Genomic DNA, 25,127 nt, shown 5'->3' with positions numbered 1-25,127 from the left:
GGCAGGGGGCAGGTGGGCACTGATAAGCTGGCCGTGATCAGCGCGAGGAGGAAAAATAGCCTATTACCGGCTCTGTTATGTCACATGATCAGCTGTCATTGGCTGATAGCTGATCACGTGGTAAGGGGTCGGGATCGACCCCTTGCTACGATCCGTGATCAGGCGAGTCTCATAGACTCGCTGATCACAGGGCGCGCAGGTCGCTCGTGCACGGGATGACGTCAATAGACGTAGTCCCGGCAAAGCAGGTCCGCGCTGTAGCAGTCATTCGGCTATAGCGCGGATCCCTAGTGGTTAAACATGGGAAAACCTTTGAAATAACTTTCAGGTCTCAGGGAACCCCTTCCAAATATTACTATATCTATAGTTCAAAGTACATTAGCCAGGTGGCCAGTGGGAAGCATGCGTCTTCCATTGGTGGACAGTGAGAGAAATGCTCCCCTTACAGAAAATTAAAATTAGACTTTGTGTTAGTGATTACTTATCTGAATAGCAGACATTGCTCACTGCTCAAGGAACTCATAGAAACCTCCAAAGGAACCCCAGGGTTCCATGGAACCCTGGTTGAGAAAGGTTGCTTGATAAATATAGTAAATATTTCTCTACAGCTGTAGTCTCCAAAATGTGGACTGTGAGCCAGATGTGGCCTTTTGCTTGCCATTCTACGGCCCTTGAGGCACTATTCCATTGATATAAGGTGCTGTTCCTTGCACTGGCCACAACAATGAGGTGCCATTTCTCCCACTGACACCAACAGTGGTGAACTATTCCTCCCTCTGACACCAATGATGGGGAACTATTCCTCCCACTAATTCCAATAGTGGGGCACTATTCTTCCCACTAAATCCAATGACGCGGTACTAATCCCAACACTAATTCCAATGATGGGGCACTATTCATCCCACTAATTCCAATGATAAGGCACTATTCTTCCCACTAATTCCAATGATGGGGCACTATTCTGCCTTGTACACACGGTTGGACATTCTGACAACAAAATCCATCTGATTTTTTCTGACGGATTTTGGCCCAAACTTGTCTTGCATACACACGATCGCACAAAGTTGTCGGAAAATCCGATCGTTGTGAACGAGGTGACGTCAAACACGTACGTCAGGACTATAAACGTGCCAGAAGCCAATAGCTTTAGTCTCTTAGTTTATTCTGAGCATGCGTGGCACTTTGTCCGTCGGAATTGTCTACAATTGTCTACAATTCTGCAATCGGAATTTATGTGATCGGATTTTGTTGTCGGAAAATTTTAGATCCTGCTCTCAAACATTGTGCGTCGGACATTGTGATGGAAAAAGCCCAATAGAGCCCACATGCGATTGAATTTTCCGACAATATAATCCGATTGGACTTTTTCCATCGGAAATTCTGACCGTGTGTACAGGGCATTCCTCACACTAATTCCAATGATGGGGCACTATTCTTCTCACTAATTCCAATGACGAGGCACTATTCTTCCCACTAATTCCAATGACGAGGCACTATTCTTCCCACTAATTCCAATGACGAGGCACTATTCTTCCCACTAATTCCAATGACGAGGCACTATTCCCACTAATTCCAATGATGGGGCACTATTCTTCTCACTAATTCCAATGACAAGGCACTATTCTTCCCACTAATTCCAATGACGAGGCACTATTCCTCCCACTAATTCCAATGATGGGGCACTATTCCTCCCACTAATTCCAATGATGGAACACTATTCTCACTAATTCTAATGATGGGGCACTATTCCTCCCACTAATTCTAATGATGGAACACTATTCCTCCTCTTACTGACCACAGACACTATGCCATTTTGTTACTCCCACTGACTACCAAGCCCGAGGCATTATTTACTCCCACTGATGCAGGGTCATCTTTCTACTCCCACTGGCCCCCTCTACAGTCTGAAGGGCATTAGACTGGACCTTTGTTTGTAAAGCTTGGAGACCCGAATATAATGAGGTGGGCCAAAAGAAACAAACCAATGTGAAGCACAGTATGGTCTTGTTAAAACAGAAGAAATCCATAAGTCTGAATCCATAAGTCTACACAACATGTACTGCCACTGTTATACAGTATGTACTAACGTAGATTGGTAGTAGTAGTCATGTCTGTAGTGTGACGTATAGAGGAGCTCAGGTCCTGTGCAGATGCAGTTAACACTGGGGAGCTCTACCTCCTCCTCCTTCCTGGAGTAGCCAGAGGCAGGATGTTGACCAGTGATGTGTGTTATTGTATCTAAAAACAGCTGTTTCTTCTCAGTAGACACAGAGGGCCTGACCTCTCCCAATCCAACATCTCACTATACAGTGTGTGGAGGAATGTGTGTGAAGACATGTCTTACACTGTTCTGTGCAGAAGGCAGCAGGGCTACAATTCAAGTGTGGACGACTGCTTACCCATAAAAAGGTCCTTCCCCTACCACCCAAATGTGTTTAAAAAAAAATGTTTGAACAGCTTTAAAGAAACCCTTTTTTATGGGTGGTGACATGTTTTTTAAAGAAAAACTTTCCTGAAAGAAACTTTAAAGCCAAACTCCAGGAATTACATTTTTTGCAAACTTGTGGGTAGCTCCAGCGTGATACCGTGGGGGCAGAAAATGTACAACTTCCAAGTGCAGTAACAGAAATACACGATATTTTCAAAGTATTGGGACACCTGCCTTTACACGTACATGAACTTTAATGGCATCCCAGTCTTAGTCCGTAGGGTTCAATATTTGGGTTGGCCCACCCTTTGCAGCTATGACAACTGGGAAGGTTGTCCACAAGGTTTAGGATGGGAATGTTTGACCATTTTTCCAGACACGCATTTGTGAGGTCAAGTACTGATGTTGACGAGAAGACCTGGCTCGCATTCATTCCAAAGGTGTTCTATAGGGTTGAGGTCAGGGCTCTGAACAGGCCAGTCAAGTTCCTCCACCCCAAACTCGCTCATCCATGTCTTTATGGACCTTGCTTTGTGCACTGGTCCAAATCGTTCTTGGAGGGGGGATTATGGTGTAAACCTTATGGACAGCATTCCCAGAAGAGTTGAAGCTGTTATAGCTGCAAAAGGTGGGCCAACTCTATATTGAACCCTACGGACTAAGACTGGGATGCCATTAAAGTTAATGTGCGTGTAAAGGCAGGGGTCACAATACTTTTGACAATATAGTGTATATTGTAACAGTATTCCAGAAATACACAGGCAACCCAACTGGAAACACTCATAAGTTGTAACAGCAATGAGAGAGTAGATTGAAGACTTTAGAGGTGTCAACAACGTCCCCACACTCATAAGTCGTAACAGAGATGAGACAGTAGATTGAAGACTGAGGAGCAAATTGCGGCCTGGCCAGTCTTTACCCAAATGGGAAGGCTTCCAGGAAGGATGGTGTATCCTTGTACTTTCCCTACTCTCTTCTGGAACCTATCCCTGATGCTAAGTACTGTCCCTGACAGATGGGGGACCTGCTCCTGGCCACTCGCAAAATGCATTCCAAATCCAGAAGCTAAGATCTTAAATAGATTCAAATAGATTAAATAGATTTAAATTTATTCGTTGGGTGAGTGGAAGCCAGTGGAGGGATTGGCAGAGAGGGATGGAAGACACTGATGGTATTTGAGTCACTGTTGCCTTTCTACAGTATCTCACAAAAGTGAGTGCACCCCTCATATTTTTGTAAATATTTTATTATATCTTTTCATGTGACAACACTGAAGAAATGACACTTTGCTACAATGTAAAGTAGTGAGTGCACAGCTTGTATAATAGTGTCAATTTGCTTTCCCCTCAAAAAAACTCAACACACAGCCATTAATGTCCAAACTGCTGGCAACAAAAGTGAGTACACCCCTAAGTGAAAATGTCCAAATTGGGCCCAAAGTGTCAATATTTTGTGTGGTACCATTATTTCCCAGCACTGCCTTAACCCTCTTGGGCATGGAGTTCACCAGAGCTTCACAGGTTACCACTGGAGTCCTCTTCCACTCCTCCATCGCGACATTATGGAGCTGGTGAATGTTAGAGACCTTGCGCTCCTCCACCTTCCATTTGAGGATGCCCCACAGATGCTCAATAAGGTTTAGGTCTGGAGACATGCTTGGCCAGTCCATCACCTTTACCCTCAGCTTCTTTAGCAAGGCAGTGGTCATCTTGGACATGTGTTTGGGGTCGTTATCATGTTGAAATATTGCCCTGCGGCCCAGTCTCTGAAGGGAGGGAATCATGCTCTGCTTCAGTATGTCACAGTACATGTTGGCATTCATGGTTCCCTCAATGAACTGTAGCTCCCCAGTGCTGGCAGCACTCATGCAGCCCCAGACCATGACACTCCCACCACCATGCTTGACTGTAAACAAGACAAACTTGTCTTTGTACACCTCACCTGGTTCCCGCCACACACACTTGACACCATCTGAACCAAATAAGTTTAACTTATATAGGTGACAAGGGAGCTAGAGAGCAGGAGGTCTTGGGATGACCGAAGAGAGTGGCTTGGTTGGTATTTTGGGACTAGGTTAGTGATGTAACTAGAGGCAGAGTTATGGATGGCTTTGTAAATTATTGTTAGTACTTTGAATTTTATTTGTTGGGTGAGTGGAAGCCAGTGCAGGGATTGGCAGAGAGGGGTGGAGGACAGTGAAAGGCTGGTAAGGTGGATGAGTCTAGCAGCGGCATTCATTATGGACTGAAGGAGGGATAGTCTATGTAAAGGTAATCCAACGAGGAGGGAGTTGCAGTAGTCGAGGCGAGAGATGACCAGGGAGTTAATTAGAAGCTTGGTGGTGTCACTAGTTAAAAAGGGGCGTATTCTGGAAATGTTGCGGAGGCTAAGGTGGCATGATTTGGACAGGGCTTGTATGTGGGCCTGAAAGGACAGTTGGGAGTCTAAGGTTACCCCTAGCACCCTGGCATGTGGGGATGGACTGATGTGCCATTGATCTTGACAGAGAAGTCAGGCGAAGGGGCACGAGGGGGAGGAAATATTAAGAGCTCAGTTTTAGATAGATTAAGTTTGAGGAAGTGGTGTGACATCCAGGCTGTTATGTGTGTTAGTAGATCAGTGATGCGTGAGGAGATTGATCGGGTGAGCTGAGAGGCAGAGAGATAGATTTGGGTGTCATCAGCTTATAAATGGTAGTGAAAGCCATGGGAGGCTGTCAGCTGACCCAGGGAGGACGTGTAGATCGAGAATAGTAGATGTCCAAGGACAGAACCTTGGGGGACCCCAACGGAAAGGGGAGTTGGAGAAGAGGAAGTGGAGTTGTAAGTGACACTGAAGGTGCAATGAGATAGGTAAGATTCAAACCAACAGAGAGTGCAGCCATGGAGACCAAGCAAATTGAGTTTTTTGAGGAGGAGGGGGTGGTCAACTGTATCAAAGGCAGCAGAAAGGTCCAAGAGTAAGAGTATGGAATAATGACCATTGGTTTTGGCTGTTAGTAAGTCGTTAGTGAGTTTTAGGAGGGCAGTTTCTGTGGAGTGCTGTAGGCGAAATCCAGACTGAAGAGGATCGAGAAGGTTATTTTCAATGAGGTGATTGCTCAGTGGCTTGTAGGCTAAACGTTCAAGGAGTTTGGAGGCAAAAAGGAGTAAAGAGATGGGTCTTAAGTTGTTAAGATTGGTGGGGTCTGAGGCCTTTTTGGGAGTGACTAGTGCATGTTTTAGAGGGTTGGGGAAGATGCCAGTAGAGAGTGAGAGGTTGAAGATACCAGTTAAGGAGTGTAGGATTGAGTCAGATGGTGACCGTAGTATTTGAGAAGGAACAGGGTCCAGGGGGCAGGAGGTTAGGTGGGCATTAGAAAAAAGTTTAGAGACTTCCTCTATAGTAGCTGGGTCAAAAGAGGAAAGTATTGATTGTACAGGAGGACAAGGAGTGTAAGGTGAGGGAGATGTCTGTAGAGTGGAGATCTCGAGCCGAATCATCTCTTATTTTTGAAGTGATAAGCAATCTCCTGGGCAGTGAGTAAGTTAGTGGGTGGGGGTAATGGAGGACGAAGTAGAGTGGTAAAGGTAGAAAAGAGTTGACGGGGACTGCGTGAGAGGGTGTTAATGAGAGTGATAAAGTAGGTCTGTTTGGCAGTGTGCAGGCAGAAATGGTATTTTTGGAGGGCAGATTTATATTAGTTGAAGTCTTGCTGTGACTTAGGAATGCCGATAAACGGCTTCCATATTCTATGTACATCCGTGATCAGCTGTGACTGGACTGATCACGTGGTACAGAGCCGCTGATTGGCTCTTTACCTTAATCTGCGATCAGCAGTTTTCTTTGGACACTGTGATCACAGAGTGCTCCACCCGCACCCTGCAGCGGGCGCGATCATGGGAGGATGCCATATGATGGCCTCCCAGAACTAGCCGTCTGCGCTATAGCCATCATTTGGCTATAGCGTGGTAGACAAGTGGTTAAGCACAACTACAGCCAAAATTCTATATTTTGTTTGGATAAAGCCTGAAACGTTGGGTCCCGATCAGATGTTTATTGCGCTCTGTGTCCTAATTATGGAAATTTCCCCTCTCTTCCTGTCAGGACAGGAAATTATAGGTATTCTCTTCAATGGGAACATAGATATAAACAAAAACAGTTTTATTAACGTATTGAAAGCTTAGAACTTTTATCAACATTTTTTTCCTGTCCCATGACAACCACTCTGTAAGGGCATCAGAGGGAGAGGAAGTGAGAGAAAATCTCCCCAATGGGGTCACCGACAGAAGTAAAAACCTGGTGAAATTCTACCTCTTACACACTCTTCAAATTTTTAAAAAATGAGGCTTTAGTCTTTTCATCCTGAATACTAATGAGTGATGTTCAGTCGGCGTATCAGCATTTTGCAGAGTCACACCGTTTCCTGGAGGGCGCTGACAGAGATCAGCTGTGGGTTCATTACAAGCTGAGGGCTGTATCAGCAGATGCTATCCAGTCTTCAGAGGGGCTGTGGAGTTGGTGATAAAGGTGGGGGCAGGATGCTCCTCCGTGCTGAGGCCGATATGGCCTGGCATATCCCTTCTGGGGTTTATTTTTAGAGCCCGCAGCTGCTTTAGTCTTTTGAACAGTGATATCTGTCAGCGGACAGTGCAGGGTTGGAGTGTCAGGGAGGAAGAAGATGAAGGCTCACTTTACTTAGTATGGGAAAGAGAACAATTCAGATCTGGGGAGAATGCCAAACCTGCGAGCCTCGCCTGTCACGTATGGATTGTAATGCATCCAACGAGACGTCTACATGATGAAATCACACAATTGCAACAAGACTAGGGATGAGCGAAATGGAGAGTTTTTCTTGAAATTTTAGGAAAAATTTGCAAATTTCTGTAAATGATTGATGTCAAAAGTGAAGTAAAGTGTATGTATAGCCTTAGAGACTCATTCATACTAGCAATTGGTCGGGGGGGGGGGGGCGCTAAAACCCTGCGATTGAGCCTCAGTTTTCCCGCCCCAACTGTTCCCCCCTTTAGCTGCAGAGGCAGCACTCAAGAATGTACCTATACAGTGGCCACAGCAAAAATTTTAACTTATCACTTTCGGTGGGCACTACCACCCACTAATCACGACCCAATTATATGAATCAGACCGTTCTGCACCAACTGCATTGAATGCAGTTGTGGCACACTAGTATGGGGTCCAATTGGTTAAAGCAAGTGGTGAGGTGGGGCAATACAGCACTGCCTGTCAAACACCTCTAAAAGCAATCCAACTGATCACTTGTAAGCAGGCGGATGTCAAATGTTTATGGTTTTTAAAAGGTTCCATTGTTTTTTAGTTGATGCCTATGGTTAGATTTCTTTGTTATACTATTGCACTGTTTAAGTTGTGCTTCCCCTGCTGAGGTGGTACTCCCAGGGAGCTAAGGGTTAACACTGCAGGCTAGGTTTTCCTTGGCTTGTTGGGGAAGTACCATCCACACATATAAAGAGAAGGAACCACCTCGCCATAGTTAGTAATATGGTCCAAGGTATGGTTCTAGGTCTCCCCATTCAAGGCTTCAAGGGATCTGAGCTACTACATATGCCTCATACACACGGTCAGAAATTCCGATGGAAAAAGTCCCATCGGATCATGTTGTCAGAAAATCCGACCGTGTGTGGGCTCTATCAGACTTTTTCTGTTGGATTTTCCAATGCACAAAGTTTGAGAGCAGGATCTAAAATTTTCCGACAACAAAATCCAATCGCATAAATTTCCGATTGTGTGTAGACAATTCCGACGGACAAAGTGCAACGCATGCTCAGAATAAACTAAGAGACGAAAGCTATTAGCTACTGGCCTGTTTATAGTCCCGATGTATGTGCTTGACGTCACCTCGTTCAGAACGGTCAGATTTTCCGACAACTTTGTGCGACCGTTTCTATGCATCACAAGTTTCAGCCACAATCCGTCAGAAAAAATCAGACGGATTTTGTGGTCGGAATTACACTAAACCACCTCCTGCGGGAGCGCAGTTGGGGTTTCAGGGGTATGCAGTAAACTTGACTAAAGAACTCTAAGGACTTCCTCACTTATTTAAGGTATGTCTACCTCATGGGGCAATCAAGGTCACCAATGGACATCTTTGTAGAACTACTCATCTGTATTATTTAAACGACTTCAGTAAAATAATGTTTATTGTTATTTAATTTCACCTAATCTGAAGTTACTTGAGGACAATCTGAAAGGAGTACAGTGCATGTGTGGCATACCACAAAAACAGGGCTTATTAGGGGGACAAGATGAGATGGAGAAGAAGCAGTACCAATGTCTAATGTGCAGTATAGCTATTTGGAGGAGGCTTTGTTGCCATTGTCAAAAGACTACAGTGCTAGTATCAAGTGCATAAGCAACCAGACGGTCGGCAATCGCTGTGACTTGGCAAAGATGATGGAAAGCCCTGATAGTGACAGAGCTTGTGTGCTTAGGCTTATTCCCTAGAGATCAGGACCCCAATACTGGATCCAACATCATGTCACGGGGCGTCCTATGGACCCAAACTGGAAGTCACAAAAGCTGGAGTGATGCCTCGGGAGATAATAAGCACAGGATATGTACAAGAGTCACACTTCCTTGTATTCAAGTGTTAGATATGGATGTCACTGGGAGTAAGGTGACTAGTTACTGGGCTGTTTGAGTTCGGGACAAGCTCAGAGGTACCAGCTCAGAAATGCTACACAACCAAAGCAAAAGAAGAGTTATAAGTGTAATGAGTAACTGTTATCCATAGTGTACAGAGTGTAATGAGTTAAAGAACTGTGCAGCAAACTACATGTTTTCTATGGAGAAACATCTCTATTAAGTTGGAGTGCTGCCTTAAAGAGGACACTTGCCTGTCCAGAGATCCCGCGATGTCGGCACCCCAAGCTGATTCGTCCATTAGCTTTGGGTGCAGGCACCGGCATTGCAAGTAAGGGAAACTGGCAGTGAAGCCCTCAGGCTTCACAGTCAGTTTCCTACTGGGCATGCATGAGTAGCGCTGCGCTTTCTGAATGGTCCTGACATCTTTTAGGACACACACAGGTCCCAGAAGGCAGCGGGTAGAAGGAGGAGGGGCCAGACATGACATAGATCGCCATGCGGCGATCTTACCAGGAAGTGGAAGCTGGTACCTGTCAAACCAGGTACCTGCTCCGCCATCCCCCCAAAAAGTTCCAAATGTGGGGGTGAGTGTGAACAAGCGAAGCTTCTGCTTCTGGATGGATCTCCGCTTTAACGCCAGCCACATATTAAAAGGCAGCCTCAGCTCACTTTTGGGGGCACTAATGAGCACTCTCTCCGGGTCCCCACATGGGTGCAGTAAGCCCCATTCACATGTTTTTTAGTCCACGTTCACATTGGGCCAATTTGGCATGCAATTTGACATGTCAAATTGCATGCCAAATCGGTGGCCATTGCTGGCAATGGCACTGTCCAAATTGGTGTGGCACCAATTCCCAAAAGCAGTTCCTGTACTACTTTAGGCGAGGGGGGGGAGGGTCATTTGAATAGACATCTGTGCATGAACCCGCACAGTTGTCTGTCAAATCGCCCCGAAGTCAGACTGCATTGCCGGTGTGAAATTTCTAACCCGCAGCAGTGTGAACCTAGGCTTAGAGAAGCAGCAGTCCCTGCTGCACATGTGAATGAGTCCTTAAAGTCGATTTCAAGCTTTACTAACTATTCTTAAACATTGTTCCCTCCCCCCTACCTATACTGTCTACACTGTGTAAAAAAGATGTGTGTACTTACAATTGTTAGTCTAGTCCGGTCTGGTCACATGATCCACAACTCCGAATGTCAGGGAACAGCTGCTGCAGGGGAGAGGAGGGAGTGCTGACAATGGCTGGGCCTATGAATGATGTCACAGCTCCAGGATCCCAGCCATTATTGAGCACTCTGTCACAGGAGAGCCAAAGCTGCAAGATCACCTGACCTGACTGGACTGCATTAAAAATATATAACAAAACATCTTTTTTTTATACAGGGTGTGCAGAATAGGTGGGGAGTGGTCAGGGCCATTTATGTTTAAGCTGGCCATAAACTAGTAGAATTTCAAAGAAAATGTTAATTTTAAGAACATTCAATTAGATAAAATAGATAGATAGATAGAATGCATTACGGTAAAAAAACCTTAAAGACTTCAGACTTTTAGGGTGCATTTTACTTTGAATGACTCATAAGGGTTACAACAGCTCCTTTCAACTTTCCGGGACCTGTCCTTGTGCCAAAAACAGAGCAAAGAGTTTTTTTAAGCAGGTCGATGAGAAAAACTGAGAGGTTCCTCTAGATGTGACACAGCAGTGATCCTGCTGGACCTAGACGATCATGATGTGACAATATGGCTTACAACTTCTACCTTGATTCGCTTATGATGATTAATAGACCTGCTGTTGCTGACCAGAGATATCTGTAATCCCCTCATTGTGTTCTCTTTCTCTTTGTTATGAACATTTACACCCAGGCTGCAAACTTCTGCCATTTTTTTAGGACATTGTATTTGAGACATGCATTTGTTATACTTACCAAGTTCAAATAATGTACAATTTTGAAAATGGCGGCCTTCTACCTGTTTGTCCATGCTGCTCTAGAGAGAATGAAGATACCTTGCTTGATGTTTATTTCAGCTGATATTGTACTCTGTAACTCCAAATAGCAACTGGGTTCCATCGAATTGATTCTTTTTGCATGTACTCCTGAGGAAGATCATTCGAAACATGTCAAGTTTACATGTGTATTTTTCTTTGAAATCATTACATCTATGTGAACCTAATGGCAGACATATTTTAGATTTTTATGTTGTCATCCCTGACTGGGGCACAAATAACAGACCTAAAGTACAACTATAGGAAAAACTTTTTTTTTTGTTTTGTTTGGGGGGGGGGGGGGGGGGTCAACCCCTGTCAGATTTTTTCCCCCCATCTGGATTCCACTGGGGAGAATGTCCTTCACATCATGTCCCATAGCTAAACAGGAAGTGAGAGGAAATCCCTGGAAATTAAGGGAATTCTTTGGGGACCCCCAGGTCACCAGAACTAGTGTCCCCGTTGGAAGATTTCCCTTCTATTACTTTTCTGGGGAAACCCAAAATTTGTGATTTTCTTTTACTTTCACTTTCAAAGATAACGGTAAACAGGACAAATAGAGAGCGTGAATCTCCCTAATGGGGGGACACCCAGCAATAAAAACAGACAAGTGTTCTAATCCCTCTCCTCCACTCTATCCAAAACTAAAATAAAACCGTTATACATTAAATCGAAATAATTTATCGCAGACATGTAAAGGAGGGAAGAAGGATGTCACCACGTGCACCCCACTTTCTGGATCTGGTCTGATGATCCCACTTAGTTTAGGGTCATCAGACTTTGTTGTTGTCACAGTGACCATCGATGGTACATCTGCTTCTGCCATAAACAGAAATGTTCAATGTAATTAAGGTAAATTTTATTTTCCTGATTCAGTTTTGTCCAAGTATGAGAGGCAGATCACTGGCCACATGCAGGAACAAAAATTCAAACCTCTCCACATGTTTGCTGACTAAGGCATAGGGACAATGTACCATGATTACTGGATGTATATGTCCCTTGTAGATCAACATATTGCTCAACTGATTTCACATTTAATGTGTCAGCTAATTGGATCAATGACACATGTGTTCTGAACATCCAAGAAAATATCCTTTTATTGTAACTGGAATTCCCTCAGCACAGACGTGAGAGCTCTCCTCACTGCGTAGTCACTGTTTGCCTGTGACTGGATCAGCGATGACATCACTGACAGGAAGCAGAGGATTATAACTGGCAGGAAATCTGTTGTGTACCCGCTCATACATGCCGCTCTTTATCTAAGCTTTCTACAGAAAAATTATTAATCCAAATATTAACATTAATATACACAGATTGGCCATGTACACATATACAGAGCTATTGGTCATGTTTTGCAATGCTTAACATTGTAACCACAACAGAGGTCTTTTATCGATCAGTTTAAAATTAAAGTGAACCAAGCATCAAATATATTTTTACAGTTAAGTTCAGAATGCAAAGAATGTGTAATTGTAACACCTCCTCTCACAGTACTACTCCTAAACATGCTTCTGAATGCCCCATCTTTCTCTAGACATTATCCAGGGTCAGCGTTTACTTCTTGACCTGGGATAATAGATCAGAGATGGCATTAATACGTAAATCTTGGTTGTTGTTGTTCACAGTATCTGACACAGATCAGCCCCTGCTGCAGTCTCTAACTATGTGAATGGCTACAATGTTACAGCGTTGAAGACTGATCTGTCTGGATTTCGTCCTGAACACTCCACAGAAACTGCTCTCTTAAAACTAACAAACAATCTACTAATGGCCGAAACCAATGGACACTATTTTGTACTTCTACTCCTGGACCTTTCTGTTGCCTTTGATACGGTTGACCACCCTCTCCTCTTCAAAAAACACCACGTCTTTGGTCTCCTACTCCTGGACCTGTTTGTTGCCTTTGATATGGTTGACCACCCTCTGCTCTTCAAAAAACTCCACGTCTTTGGTCTCTGTGACTGTACTCTTCGCTGGTTCTCGTCCTACTTATCCAACCACACCTTTAGCGTTCCTTACAATTCTACTCCCTCCTCTCCCTTTCTCTGTTGGTTCTGGTTGGTTCTGTTCTTGGACCTCTCCTATTTCCAATCTACACCCCCTCCCTGGGTCAGCTGATCTCTATGCTCCATCTCTACGCTGACGACACCCGAATCTATCTCTCTTCCCCTCAGCTCACTCCCTCAGTCTCCTCACGCATCACTAATATATTAACAGATATATCAGTCTGGATGTCACACCACTTCCTCAAACTCAGTCTATCCAAAACTGAACTTACAATTTTTCCTCCCCCACGTGCCCCTTCTCCTGATCTCTCTCTCAAAATCGATGGCACAACTATCAGCCCATCCCTGCATGCCAAGGTTCTAGGTGTAATTCTGGACTCTGATCTATACTTTAAGCCCCACATTCAATCACTGTCCAAATCTTGCTGCCTCAACCTCCGCAACCTCTCCAGTATACGCCTCTTTCTAACCAATGTCACCACCAAGCTTCTAATCCACTCCCTGGTCATCTCTCGCCTCGACTACTGAAACTCCCTCCTCATTGGATTACATTTAGGTAGGCTATTCCTCCTTCAATCCATCATGAATACTGCTGACAGACTTATCCACCGTGCCAAGAGCTGAGTGTCTGCTACTCCTCTCTGTCAATCCCTCCACTGGCTCCTGGTCACCCAACAAATTAAATTCAAAATACTAACAACAACTTACAAAGCCATCTCATCAACTCAGCCCCCAGCTACATCACTAGCCTAGTCTCTAAATACCAACCTATTCTTACACTTCTTTCATCATAAGACCTCCTGCTTTAAAGCTCCCTTGTCACCTCCTCCCATACTCATCTCCAGGACTTTTCTAGAGCCTCTCCAATCCTATGGATCTCCTTACCCCAATCTGTCCAATTATCTCCTACACTGGTAGCTTTTAGACAATCCCTGAAAACCCTCCTCTTCAGAGAAGCCTATCTTGCCCACACGTAACAACTGTAATTTATTTTTCTCCATCAGCTCACCCTCCACAGTTATTCATTTTTGTTTCACTTGACCCTCCCTTCTAGATTGTAAGCTCTAATGAGCAGGGCCCTCTGATTCCTTCTGTATTGAATTACTGTCTGCCTTTATGTTGTAAAGCGCTGCGCAAACTGTTGGCGCTATATAAATCCTATAAAAAGATAATAATCACTGGGAGAGAGGAAACTGAGGAAATGCTACCTCTTACCTGCAGCAAACTGATGACCTCATTCCAGCCTAGGCAGAGCCACTGGACTGGATCCCCTGAACAGTCTTGTAATGATAGAAGGTAGAGTTAGTTTTGAAAATGATACTATTACTATATTTTCTGACTTGTCAAGAATGTATCATTGCACGCTTGCAATGTTAACATCTGTATAACGCAAACTGATCGATTTTCTTTTCTGGAAACCCCAGCTGACCTTGTTCTTTTTCTCATTCAACTAGCCGAATAAATTCAGTCTTAACTGCATAACTGAGCCCTGAAGTTTATATTCCTCCTAACTACGGGGCTCTGTTATTTGATCCTGTTTTGCACTCTAAGGAGTTGGCAGGGCGGCTAAAGTGTCAGATTCAGACTAAAGTAAAGCTAAATAAGGGCACATAAATCCTAAACCTGCACAGTTAATTTAAGGCTGAATATTCAGATTCTTGGATTATTGTAACCAGTTGCAATTTTTTTAAGTTTAATGGCTGTTTTTAGGGCTCCATGCACACCAGCATTTTTATTAGCTCCTAGAAGCTGTTATTATCATTTTTCTGCTCCTAGAAGCTAGTGTTATGTGTCCATGCACATTACCTTAGGCTATTAGAATTTTTTTTACTTCAGCATTCAGGAGCAAAAAAAAACACAAAACTTTTTGTAGAGTTTTTGGGAGGGTTTTCTCATCAGAAAAAAAAATAATGCTAAACGCTCCTAAACACTACTAAGAGCTACTAAAATGCAAACTAGAAGCTGCTGTTATCAGTATTTTTCATCCAGCATTTTTTTCTAGTGTTTGTTGAGCTTAAAAACTCTAGTGTGCATGGAGCCTTTAGGATAGGAGAAGGCTGTTCCTGAAAAAGATAGATGTTGGTCAGTGGGAGGAAGAATGACCCTTATATGCTGGAAGTCATTTGGAAGAAAACCCTGGTACAATGGCGATCGGTGGGAGGATGAAAACCTCTTACATTGGAAGCTTTTAGGATGAATAACCTTGTACTCTGTGGATCAGTGGGATGATGTTTGCCCTGGTAAAAGATTGCCCAGGAACATTGGGTATCAGTAGGAGAATAAATGCCACTGTTAGACCTCACTGGACATTTTTACAGCTGCTGTTTTTGGCTTCAGGCATTTTTTTTTTCTGCAGCCAGTAAACTCTCCAGCATGTTATCCTATGTGTCCATGCACACATAAGCTGGTATCAGAGTTTTATGGCAGGGGCGTTTTCTGGCTGGAAAAAAACCCAGAACTAGTGAGTCAGAATAGCAGTTTTTCAGCTGTAAAAATGTTCTAACTGAAAAACACACAAAAAAAGCTGAAAAAGCAGCTATTTGGCATTTAAGAGCGTTTTTGAGCCTAATGCCGCGTACACACGATCGGATTTCTCGTCGGAAAAAGCTCTGATGGTTTTCCTGATGGAATTCGGCTCAAGCTGTCTTGCCTACACACGGTCACATCAAATTCCGATCATTTATAACGAGGTGACGTACAACATGTACGACGGGACTACAAAAAGCAAGTTCAATAGCCAGTAGCCAATAGCTTCTGTCTCGTAGTTGAATCTGAGCATGCGTGATTTTTGGCGGAATTGCATACACACGGAATTGCATACACACAATCAGAATTTCCGATAGAAAGTTTTCCCTTCGAGAAAATTGAGAACATGCTATCAATTTTTGGCTGGCGGAAATTTGGACAGCTAAATTCCGATGGAGCATACACACGGTCGCATTTTCTGATGAAAAGCTCTCATCGGTCTTTTTCGGGCCGGAATTCCGATTGTGTGTACGCGGCATTAAGCTTTTGTGGGAGTAAAGTTTTGTTAAAAACCCCAAACGCTGTTTTTGGTGCTTCAGTGGTTCTTTGATTATGCTTTTTTGAATATCTCTTAAGCCGCGTACACACGGGCGGACTGTCTGGCCAACTTAGTCCGTCGAAACACATTTCAGCGGACAGTCCGCTCATGTGTGGGCTTCAGCGGACTTTTTCAGCGTGCAGTCTGGCGGACTAAGTATTTTGGAATTTCCGTAATATTGTCCGTCGTACTTTGGTTTCAGCGGACAATCCGCTCGTGAGTAGGCTAGTTCGACGGACTAAGTATGGCGCATGCTCAGAAAGGATTTACACGGCGAAAGGTTGCATTGCTGTGTATTGGACTTCCTATTTCTAGTCCCGTCGTACGTGCTGTACACGTCATCGCGCAAACTTTCGACGGACTGTTTTGCATCCGTGTGTGGTCAAGTGCGTTCATTCGAAAGTAGGACGGACTGTCCGTCGGATTGTCTGACGGACTAAGTTGGCCATACAGTCCGCCCGTGTATACGCGGCTTTACCTGCACGTTCTCCAAAACAAAGCAAAGCTAAAGCTTAATAAAAGGCTCTCAAAAGCTTCAGGTGCTTTAAGTGAGCTTTGTCATAGACTTCTATGAAGGGTTTGAAGACACTTTGAAGCACCACTAAAGTTGCATTGGGTATACTTTTCGAAGCAAAGCAAACACAAGGTGTAAACAGGACTGTAAGCTCATTTTTTATTTAGTGAAAGGAGCTTTGACTGGCCTTCATAGAGCTTTAAAAAAGCGTATCCAAAGCCTTGTTTGAAGCAAGTGTAAACCCTAAAAAAGCGGTAGGCGCTTTAATGTGTGTGGAAGTCCAAGTGTAAATGAGCCCTAAGAAGAATACCCCAATACTTTGGGAATCAGTTGAAGGATGAATGTCTCTTATATTTGTACTCATTAAAAAGACTGCCTTGGTGCATATGGTATCATACCTCCCAACTTTCTGAGATGGGAATGAGGAACACCTATCAGCTAAAGTATGCAGGCATAGAACACACCCCTTGCCACACCCCCTTAAAGGAGAATTGTGCAAAAAAACCTGATTGGTTAAATCCACAAGCGCTTTTTTTTACCACTACTATTCCTTCCCATGGCTTTTGGAATTTACAAATGCAGCAATTTAGAAATCAGATGAAAGGTTTACCACCAGGAAACACTTTAAGATACATAAGAAGTGCATTTTATATACATTTATATAGATCAGACCAAAATGAGGGACAAATGAGGAGGAAAGAGGGACAGAGGGACATTGCTCCAAATCAGGGACAGTCCCTCCAAATCAGGGACAGTTGGGAGGTATGTGGTATCAGCGGAAGGATGAATGCCTCTATTATTTGTAGTCATTAAGAAGGTTACTCCAGTACTTTGGGGATTGGTGGGAGGATGAAAGCCTTCTACATTGGTAGTCACCACAGAGAATACCCTGGTACTTTGGGGATCAGTGTTAGGATGAATGCCTCTCATATTTATAGTCATTAAAGCGGAACTTCAACCTAAAAGGGAAATTCGCCTTTATGTCCTTCTCCCCCTCTACCATATTTGCCACTTTTTTTGAGGGGGAGTGGGCACCTAGTTTTGATAGGTACCTACTCCCACTTCTAGGTGGGATCTAGGGGTTCCTAGGCGATCCAAGGGGAAGTTCGCCCCCCCCCCCGCCTTTGCGGTCAGCTTTCTGGGACATGTTACAGGTTCTAGAAGGCTGCAGAGTCATTCACAAATCACAGTGCAGCTTGCACATATGCAGTGGGAAGCCAACTTGGAAGCCGCAAGAAGTCATATCCGTCTTCCCACAATAAACATTCTGACATTGGGGACCCGAAGACCAGCAAAGAATGGGCCTGGGTGAGGATAACGCTGGATCCTTGGACAGGTAATTGTGTTTTTTTTATTGTAGTATTTGTAGCTGCTACCTTTAATTTCTTTCTTTCTAGGGTGAATGTCCTCTTTAAGAAGAATACCTGGAGATCAATAGGAGGTAGTCATTAAGAAGAACACCATGGTACATTGGGAATCAGTGGAAGGAGAAAAGCCTGTTACACTGATTGTCACTTGAAAGAATACTCCATTGCATTTTGGTTCAGTGGGAGGATAAATGCCCCCACATTGGTAGTCACCAGGAAGAATATCCAATTACATTTACAATCGTTGAGAGGATGAATGTCTCTTAGCCCCTGTACACACGGTCGGACATTTCGACAACCAAATCCATCGGATTTTGTCCGTCGGATCTTGTCCGAAACTGTTGCATACACACGGTCGGACAAAGTTGTCGAAAAATCCGATCTTTCAGAACGTGATGACGTAATTTCGTTACGATGGGACTACGTTCAGGCTAGTAACCAATAGCTTTGATGTAGGAATTTGATCTGAGCATGCGTGGCACTTTGTCCGATCGGAATTCTCTACACATGATCGGAGTATGTCCGATCGGACCAGTTTGTCGGAAAATATTTCCAGCAAGTTTGAAAATTTGGTCCGACGGATATTCCAACGGAAACAGTCCGATGCATACCACACACAGTCGGATTATCCGACAACACGGTCCGATAGTACACATTCCGACGGATTCTCCGACCGTGTGTACAAGGGCTTACACTGGTAATTATTAGGAAGAATATCTTGTTGCACTCGTGGATGAGCGAAATGGAGAGTTTCATTGCCCTAAAATTCTGGCTAAAGCCAGCAAAATTCACTATTTTTGGTAAACTGCATTGAAGTCAATAGGGAAGGTGAATTAAAGTGTATATATATCCTATATAAAGTTCTCTTTTTTGTTCCCTTCTGCTTATATTAAGAGTTATATTAAGAGTACAAAAAAATGGATGAACTACCCCTGAAATCTTGTGAGCTGATAATTTCCTGTACTCCCTGCTTGTACTAATTGTTATCAGTCAGAATTTTCCCCAGTTCTCCCTGTGCACTACAGAATAGACATGTGCAATAAGTTTCCTTCTGAAATAGTTTTTCAACGAAATTTGGCAAATTTGTTAATTCGGAATTATTCCAACAAAAACCTCTTTAACTAATTGTTCCTAAATTCGGAAATTCAAAAATCTAAAAATTCAGAAATAAGAACGAATATCCGAAAATTCAAAAGAACGAAAATCCAAAAATAAGAAAAACACGAAAATTTGAAAATCTGAAATAATAATTAACGAATAATAACTATTAGTAACTATTAAATTATAGGTATTGGAATTTCATTTCAAATTTGGCTGTTAGTGAACGTAATGAATAGGAACTTATCTGAAGTTACGAATTATCCAGCATAACGAATGCCACATCTAAACGAATGGAATGTAACAAATTTATAAAATAACATTAAAACCTTTTTATTATTATTATATATTATTATCAATTTTTTACGTTCCATTTGTTTATTTTGGATAGTTTGTAACTTTGGATAAATTTGTATTAGTTATGTTCATTAACAGCCAAATTTGAAAGCAAATTCCAATACTTATAATTTAATAGTTATTATTAGTTAGTTATTTCTGATTTTCAAATTTTCTGATTTTAAATTTTTTGGGGATTTTCGTTCTTATTTTTGGATTTTCGTTCTTTCAAATTTTCAGATTTTCTTTTTTTTTGGGGGATTTCCAAACTTTTTAAATTTTAATTTAATTTTTAAATTTACAAATTGATTCGTAATAAAGAATTGATCATAACGAATGACCTGAAAAATGAAAAACAAAAAAAACGGATTAAACAAAAACAAACACATTTTTTTGGCAGTGCACGTGTTTACTACAGGACATCACTCCCCATATAGTCTTAAAACACTTCTTGTCCTAGAGTGACAATGCTGCTGCTCCGAAGATACAATACAGTTAGTGAGCATTGCATCCTAGGACAGGAATTGTTTTACTAGCGGGATTTCCAGCTGAAAATAAATGGGAAGTCTGAAAAAGGATAACTAATGCAGCCACCACAAACAGTATACAGATGGGTAAACTGCAATATATAATATATGATTGCTCTGGGATTTAGATGCACTTTAAGATTTTTTTTTGGTAGTTTTTAAGGGCGCACTTTACACTTTACTTTAATTGGCTCTTGAGGGTTACAGAAGCTACTCATAACTATCATGGACCTGTTCTTGTCCAAAAAACAGACCAACATTAGCTACATTATTCTAGACTTTTTTTCTCTGGGAGAATACCTTGGTAAATTGGAGATCGGTGAGAGGATGAATACCTCTTATATTCTTCATTAGGAAGAATATACTAGTACATTGGGAAGATGAATGCCTCTTCCATCAGTAGTCAACAGGAAGAATACCCTAGTACATTGACGATTAATGGGAAAATAATTGCCCAATGGTAGTCAGCAGGAAGAATGGTCCCACACAATGGCTCTGCCATGTGACATTGACTATAAAATAAGCTGGCACTGCCAAGCAGAGTCACCACTGCTCATTGTCCAAGGAACCCTAAACACCTCTTTGGGAATGCTGTATAGAAAGACTGCTTTACTATATATGACTCTGAAGCCACAGAGTCCCAATTAAGTGTCTGTTTAATAAATCATCTCCCATTCCCAGTCAAAAATAACAGCTTTACAGTTAAAATAAAAAAAAGAAAAACTGTAGGGGGCCAAAATTAGTACATAGATTTGCCTTTCCCACAGCTGCTGTACTGCAGGTAGTAACGCTGAGCTGCTTCCAACTAGATCTTATGAAGAAGCCTCTCTTACACCTCTGGCTTGGGGCCCCTGAAAGAGCAGGCAGGTAGCGCAGGAGTACAGAGTGGCACGAGTGCTTAATGGTTTTGCTAGAAGCAGGGCTGGACAGACTCTCAGGATCAAGCAGGAGAAGACCGTCAGTAGACCGCAGTGGAGTAGGAGTGCCGGATGGACACCAGTGAGCAGAAGAAAGGAGCAGGCTGGCACTGGAGATAGAAAACAGGCACAGGCTGGAAACAGACAGGCAGTAAGCGGGTACCAGTGGAATATAAGCAGGGGCTTGCAGCAGGAAGTCCAGCTGCAATGGGGACAGTAGCAGAGTCAGACGAACTGGGTCACACAAAGAAAGATGGATCAGTTGCAGATGTGTAGGCAGCAGCAATGTCAGGATGCAGGCCGAGTCAGTAACAGATCAATGGAGTTACAGCAAGAACAGGCTGAAGCATAGTCAGAAGCAAGCTGGGGTCAGTGCAGGCGGAGTTCAGGAGTAGCCAAGACAAGCTGGGTTGGTAATAGTAGTGAGATGCAGAGCAACAGGTAGCAGGTATGCACGTGAACACTGTAGACAAGACGGCACTGAAGCATAGCACCGGTGCAATTTAAGTCGCCCGCTTGGCGCTAATGCAATCGACAAATGCGCACGAGTGAGCAACAGATCCGCGCACATGCACTTGCACAATTTTTTTGTGCATGTAAAGGAGCATGAATTAGCCTGTGTCTATGCACAGGACACTGTCCAGAAGAGCCATCCTGTCTGCTGGTATGTCCTTCCTGACATCATGCCAAATATTGTCAGAGGATGGTACAGAACAGTGCAAGATCATGTTCTCCTGAGATATAGGAAGCCAGGATCTTGCCAGGTGCAGGTTGCTTTCACTGTCACCTAGGCCCCACAAGTGGAAATCCGGGGTGGGGTAAGTATATTTAATAGCTTTTCACTGTAAATCTGCTATTTGTGAGGAGCCCCAGATTTTAAGGAGGAGGTCAAGTTGGTGCCATCACTGTCAAGTTGGTGCCACAGGCGTAAGTCAGGAGTAAGGTAAGTATATTTAATTTTTTTATTTTTTTTACTGTAAAGCTGCTATCCATGAGGGGCCCTGGTGTTTTCAGCAGATCACATTTTTACTGTAAAGTTCCCTTTAACTATTTGACATTGCATTGGGCTTATGGTATGCAGTCAGTTTAGATACAGACTTCTTAACTGATGTCCCCTTTATTATAAACTGTTTTTTCAAAACTTTGTAATAAACACACACAGATTTTTTCCAAGTACCAATTTTATTTATGAACTTTAAATCATTTATTTTTAAATAAGAAAGTCAAACTATATAAAAAAAAATGATGAAGACAAAAATTTGCCTTAGAGAAAGAATCTGCCTTCCAAACCACTGCAAATAGTCAATTTATGACAGGTGATTACAGCTCACCCTGAATTATTGTCCACCACTGCAAGTGATGGTCTATCTTGTGTTTGTTTTCCCTGAGTAGGCACCATTTCCATCTCAATCCGAAGATGCAGAATTGCTGAAAACTTTTATTGGAATTATTGAGTATTGCAATTTACAGAAGATGTTCATTAATAAATTATTTCTACTAATTGTACATCCCCTCCCCAGAAATTCTGTCTCCCAGCATGCCAAATAATCTGCCTGCTTCACAGATCGTCTTTGACTCGTGTAATGCCACGTACACACAATCGGATTTACAGAAGGGAAATGTTGGATGTGAGCTTGTTGGCGGGAAGTCTGACCATGTGTATGCTCCATCGGACAATTGTTTTCGGACTTTCCGCCAACAACTGTTGGCTAGCATGTTCTCAAATTTTCCGCCAACAAATATGTGTTGTCGGACTTTCCAATCGTGTGTACACAATTCCGTCAGACAAAAGTCCAAAGTACAAACACGCATGCTCGGAATGAAGGATGAGCCGGAAGTGCTCGGTCTTGTAAAACTAGCGTTCGTACTTGAGATATCAGGTAGGTCTTGTACATCACTACGTTCGTAATTATTGGCCAGCATTTGTGTGACCGTGTGTATGCAAGACAAGTTGGAGCCAACACCCTTCGAAAAAAATTCCACGGTTTTGTTGACGAAAAGTCAGATCGTGTGTACGCGGCATAAGAGTCAGCAAGTTTTCTGCGCAGAGGCTGGCTGACTCTCATAAGCGAGTCACAGCAATGTTGTAAGTATAGATTGGCCAGCATCTTTACTGACAGCAGCTATGACATGGCCTCAATCTTAGAGGAGCAGAACTAGACTTTTCATGATGGCTACTAAGCACCTGTAAGCTTATGTCTGCTATTCTTACTAAAGAGTGGCTTTTCAAAAGCAAGGGATTTTTGTAAAAATTCTACCTTTTAGTCAGCAAAGGCAACATAAGCCTTGGACCCTAACTCTGGCTACATTAACTGCTCCTCCAGAACCAAACTGGTCTTGTGAGATTGTTTGAAAGATCAGCCAGAAAGGGTCACTACATTAATTTCAATACACCATTCAGAAGGCAGGCATTGCATAAGCAATGGTCATATAACTAGCCAATGTCTGTCAAATACCAGAACAGAAGTTACTGCAGCCGAGGTAAGTATTTTATGTATTTTGCTATTTTTACTGGCTTTGACGGTCCAGGGTTGGCTGGTTAAAAATAGAGCAGTCTCATTTGGGTCGATTTAATGTGCCTGTGGATCTCTGTGTATGCTATGGAATCAAATGCATTATTGTAATATTTAAAATGAAGACGAGCAAGATAGAAAATGTGGTAGTGGATATAGGTACAGCAGCAACTGGTGGGTTATGATGCCTCAATACAGGGACAACCTGCACATCAACTCATCCTACCTGATTTGAGTCACTCTTGGAATTATGTCTCATTCATAATGCATAGCATATAATACATAGCAGTCTGTTATCTTGTGTTGCCTAAGACAAGACCAATAATGGGGTGACTTTTTCCAAAGGAGTGGAAGTGCCTTGACAAGTCACTGAGCTGAAGTAGACTCAAAGCTCTGCTCAAATGTACTGAGCAACCTCCGTCACTCCTTAGTTCATTTCCTTGGTAATGACTGAGATATCATCTAGGCTTCATGCTCATCACTCTACCAAGCTGGCACAGCCAGCAGAAGAAAGTCATAGCCATAGTGAATGAGGAAACATTCTTGGATTTTCTTTGCTTGTCCATGGTTTGCTTGGTATGCTTACTAGGCTTGTATATTCCAGTTTGACTTTGGTGTTTCCCAATGACATACAACGTTACGAAAAACAATTTGACTGTAGTTTGTATAGCAAAGGGAGTAGAAGGGCAAGGCTCTTCGGGAGTGTTGAATTTTGTGGGAAAATGGTGAGTTACTGTATACTGGTGATGTTGCCGAGCAGCTATTTGTACTTAGCAGGTATATTGTCTGCTGAACTTTGAACCCAAGCACACTGAAAGTACAAGAGAGGAAAGTTTCTTTTGACCTAAGACTTCAGATTTGAGTGCAAGGGCAAGTGCTGACCACAGGTCTCTCTGTTTATTGTTGGCGGTAACAAAGTCCAGTACCGTGTTGTTTCCTTAACCTCTGACCTCCAATGTTATGTCTCAGCTGCACTGACAAGATCGGACCACCATGTTTGACAGTTTCTCCACTTTTGGTGTTCGGCCAACATAGTAGATAATAGGGAGTGGGTCCAAGACTTCCGGTACACAGCATGGTGAGATAGAGGCACCTGGATTGTTCTGGTTATAGAGAGACAGGACCTGAAACCAACGAAAATTGGGCTTTATTATAAATTGTCAAAACTATTGCTTGTTCATGATTTGGGAAAGCTTTCTCTCGTTGTTACATAAAAATATGGACACTGGACTGTTTTTTTTAATATATTGAGTCACTGACCCGGGACAAGTAACTAGATACTGCTCAATGACAGTGGGAGGGGGCAAAGATTATGTCTCAAAGCCCCTCTTCTATCTTTGTCACTCTCCCGTAGGAGGGACAGTCTCCATGGGGGCTATTTACGAAAAACTGGAGTATGCAAAATCTGGTGCAGGTCTGCATAGAAACCAATCAGCTTTCATGTTTCATTACCAAAGCTTAACTGAACAGGTTGATGTTAAAAGCTGAATGGCTACCATGCACAGCTGCACCAGATTCTGGGTGCAACAGTTTTAGTAGATTTCCGACCACGTCTCTTAGCTTCCTTATAGCTGTGTAGCCCTTAAGTAGGAGGGACAAACTCCATTTGTCATTACTCCTTCCAAGATGTATAATCCTTTATTGTAAGAGACAGACACCATATTTGTTGTAAGCGTCTATATATCTATTTTTCTGTTTTCAGTGAGGCTGCAGATGGGCATTGTTTACCCAGTAGCTGCTGCATTTCCCACCCCAGACTTATTCTCCAATCAATA

The 25,127-nt window shown here is 42.9% G+C and overlaps 1 protein-coding gene across 1 annotated transcript in view; it reads right to left on the bottom strand.

Moving 5' to 3' along the window:
• Positions 1-22,002: 22,002 nt before the first annotated feature.
• Positions 22,003-25,127, bottom strand: part of TGFB1 (transforming growth factor beta 1) — a 58,844-nt gene continuing 55,719 nt past the window's right edge. The window contains exon 7 of the mRNA XM_077481095.1: positions 22,003-24,476. Coding sequence (XP_077337221.1) covers positions 24,318-24,476 — 159 coding nt within the window. The 3' untranslated portion in view covers positions 22,003-24,317. The remainder of the gene's footprint in view (positions 24,477-25,127) is intronic.

The sequence above is a fragment of the Lithobates pipiens genome, unplaced genomic scaffold (genome assembly GCF_037356315.1).
Source record: "Lithobates pipiens isolate NorthernLeopardFrog02 unplaced genomic scaffold, aLitPip1_a1.2 Scaffold_1, whole genome shotgun sequence".
Lineage (NCBI taxonomy): Eukaryota > Metazoa > Chordata > Amphibia > Anura > Ranidae > Lithobates > Lithobates pipiens.
This window is presented reverse-complemented; position numbering and strand designations above follow the sequence as displayed.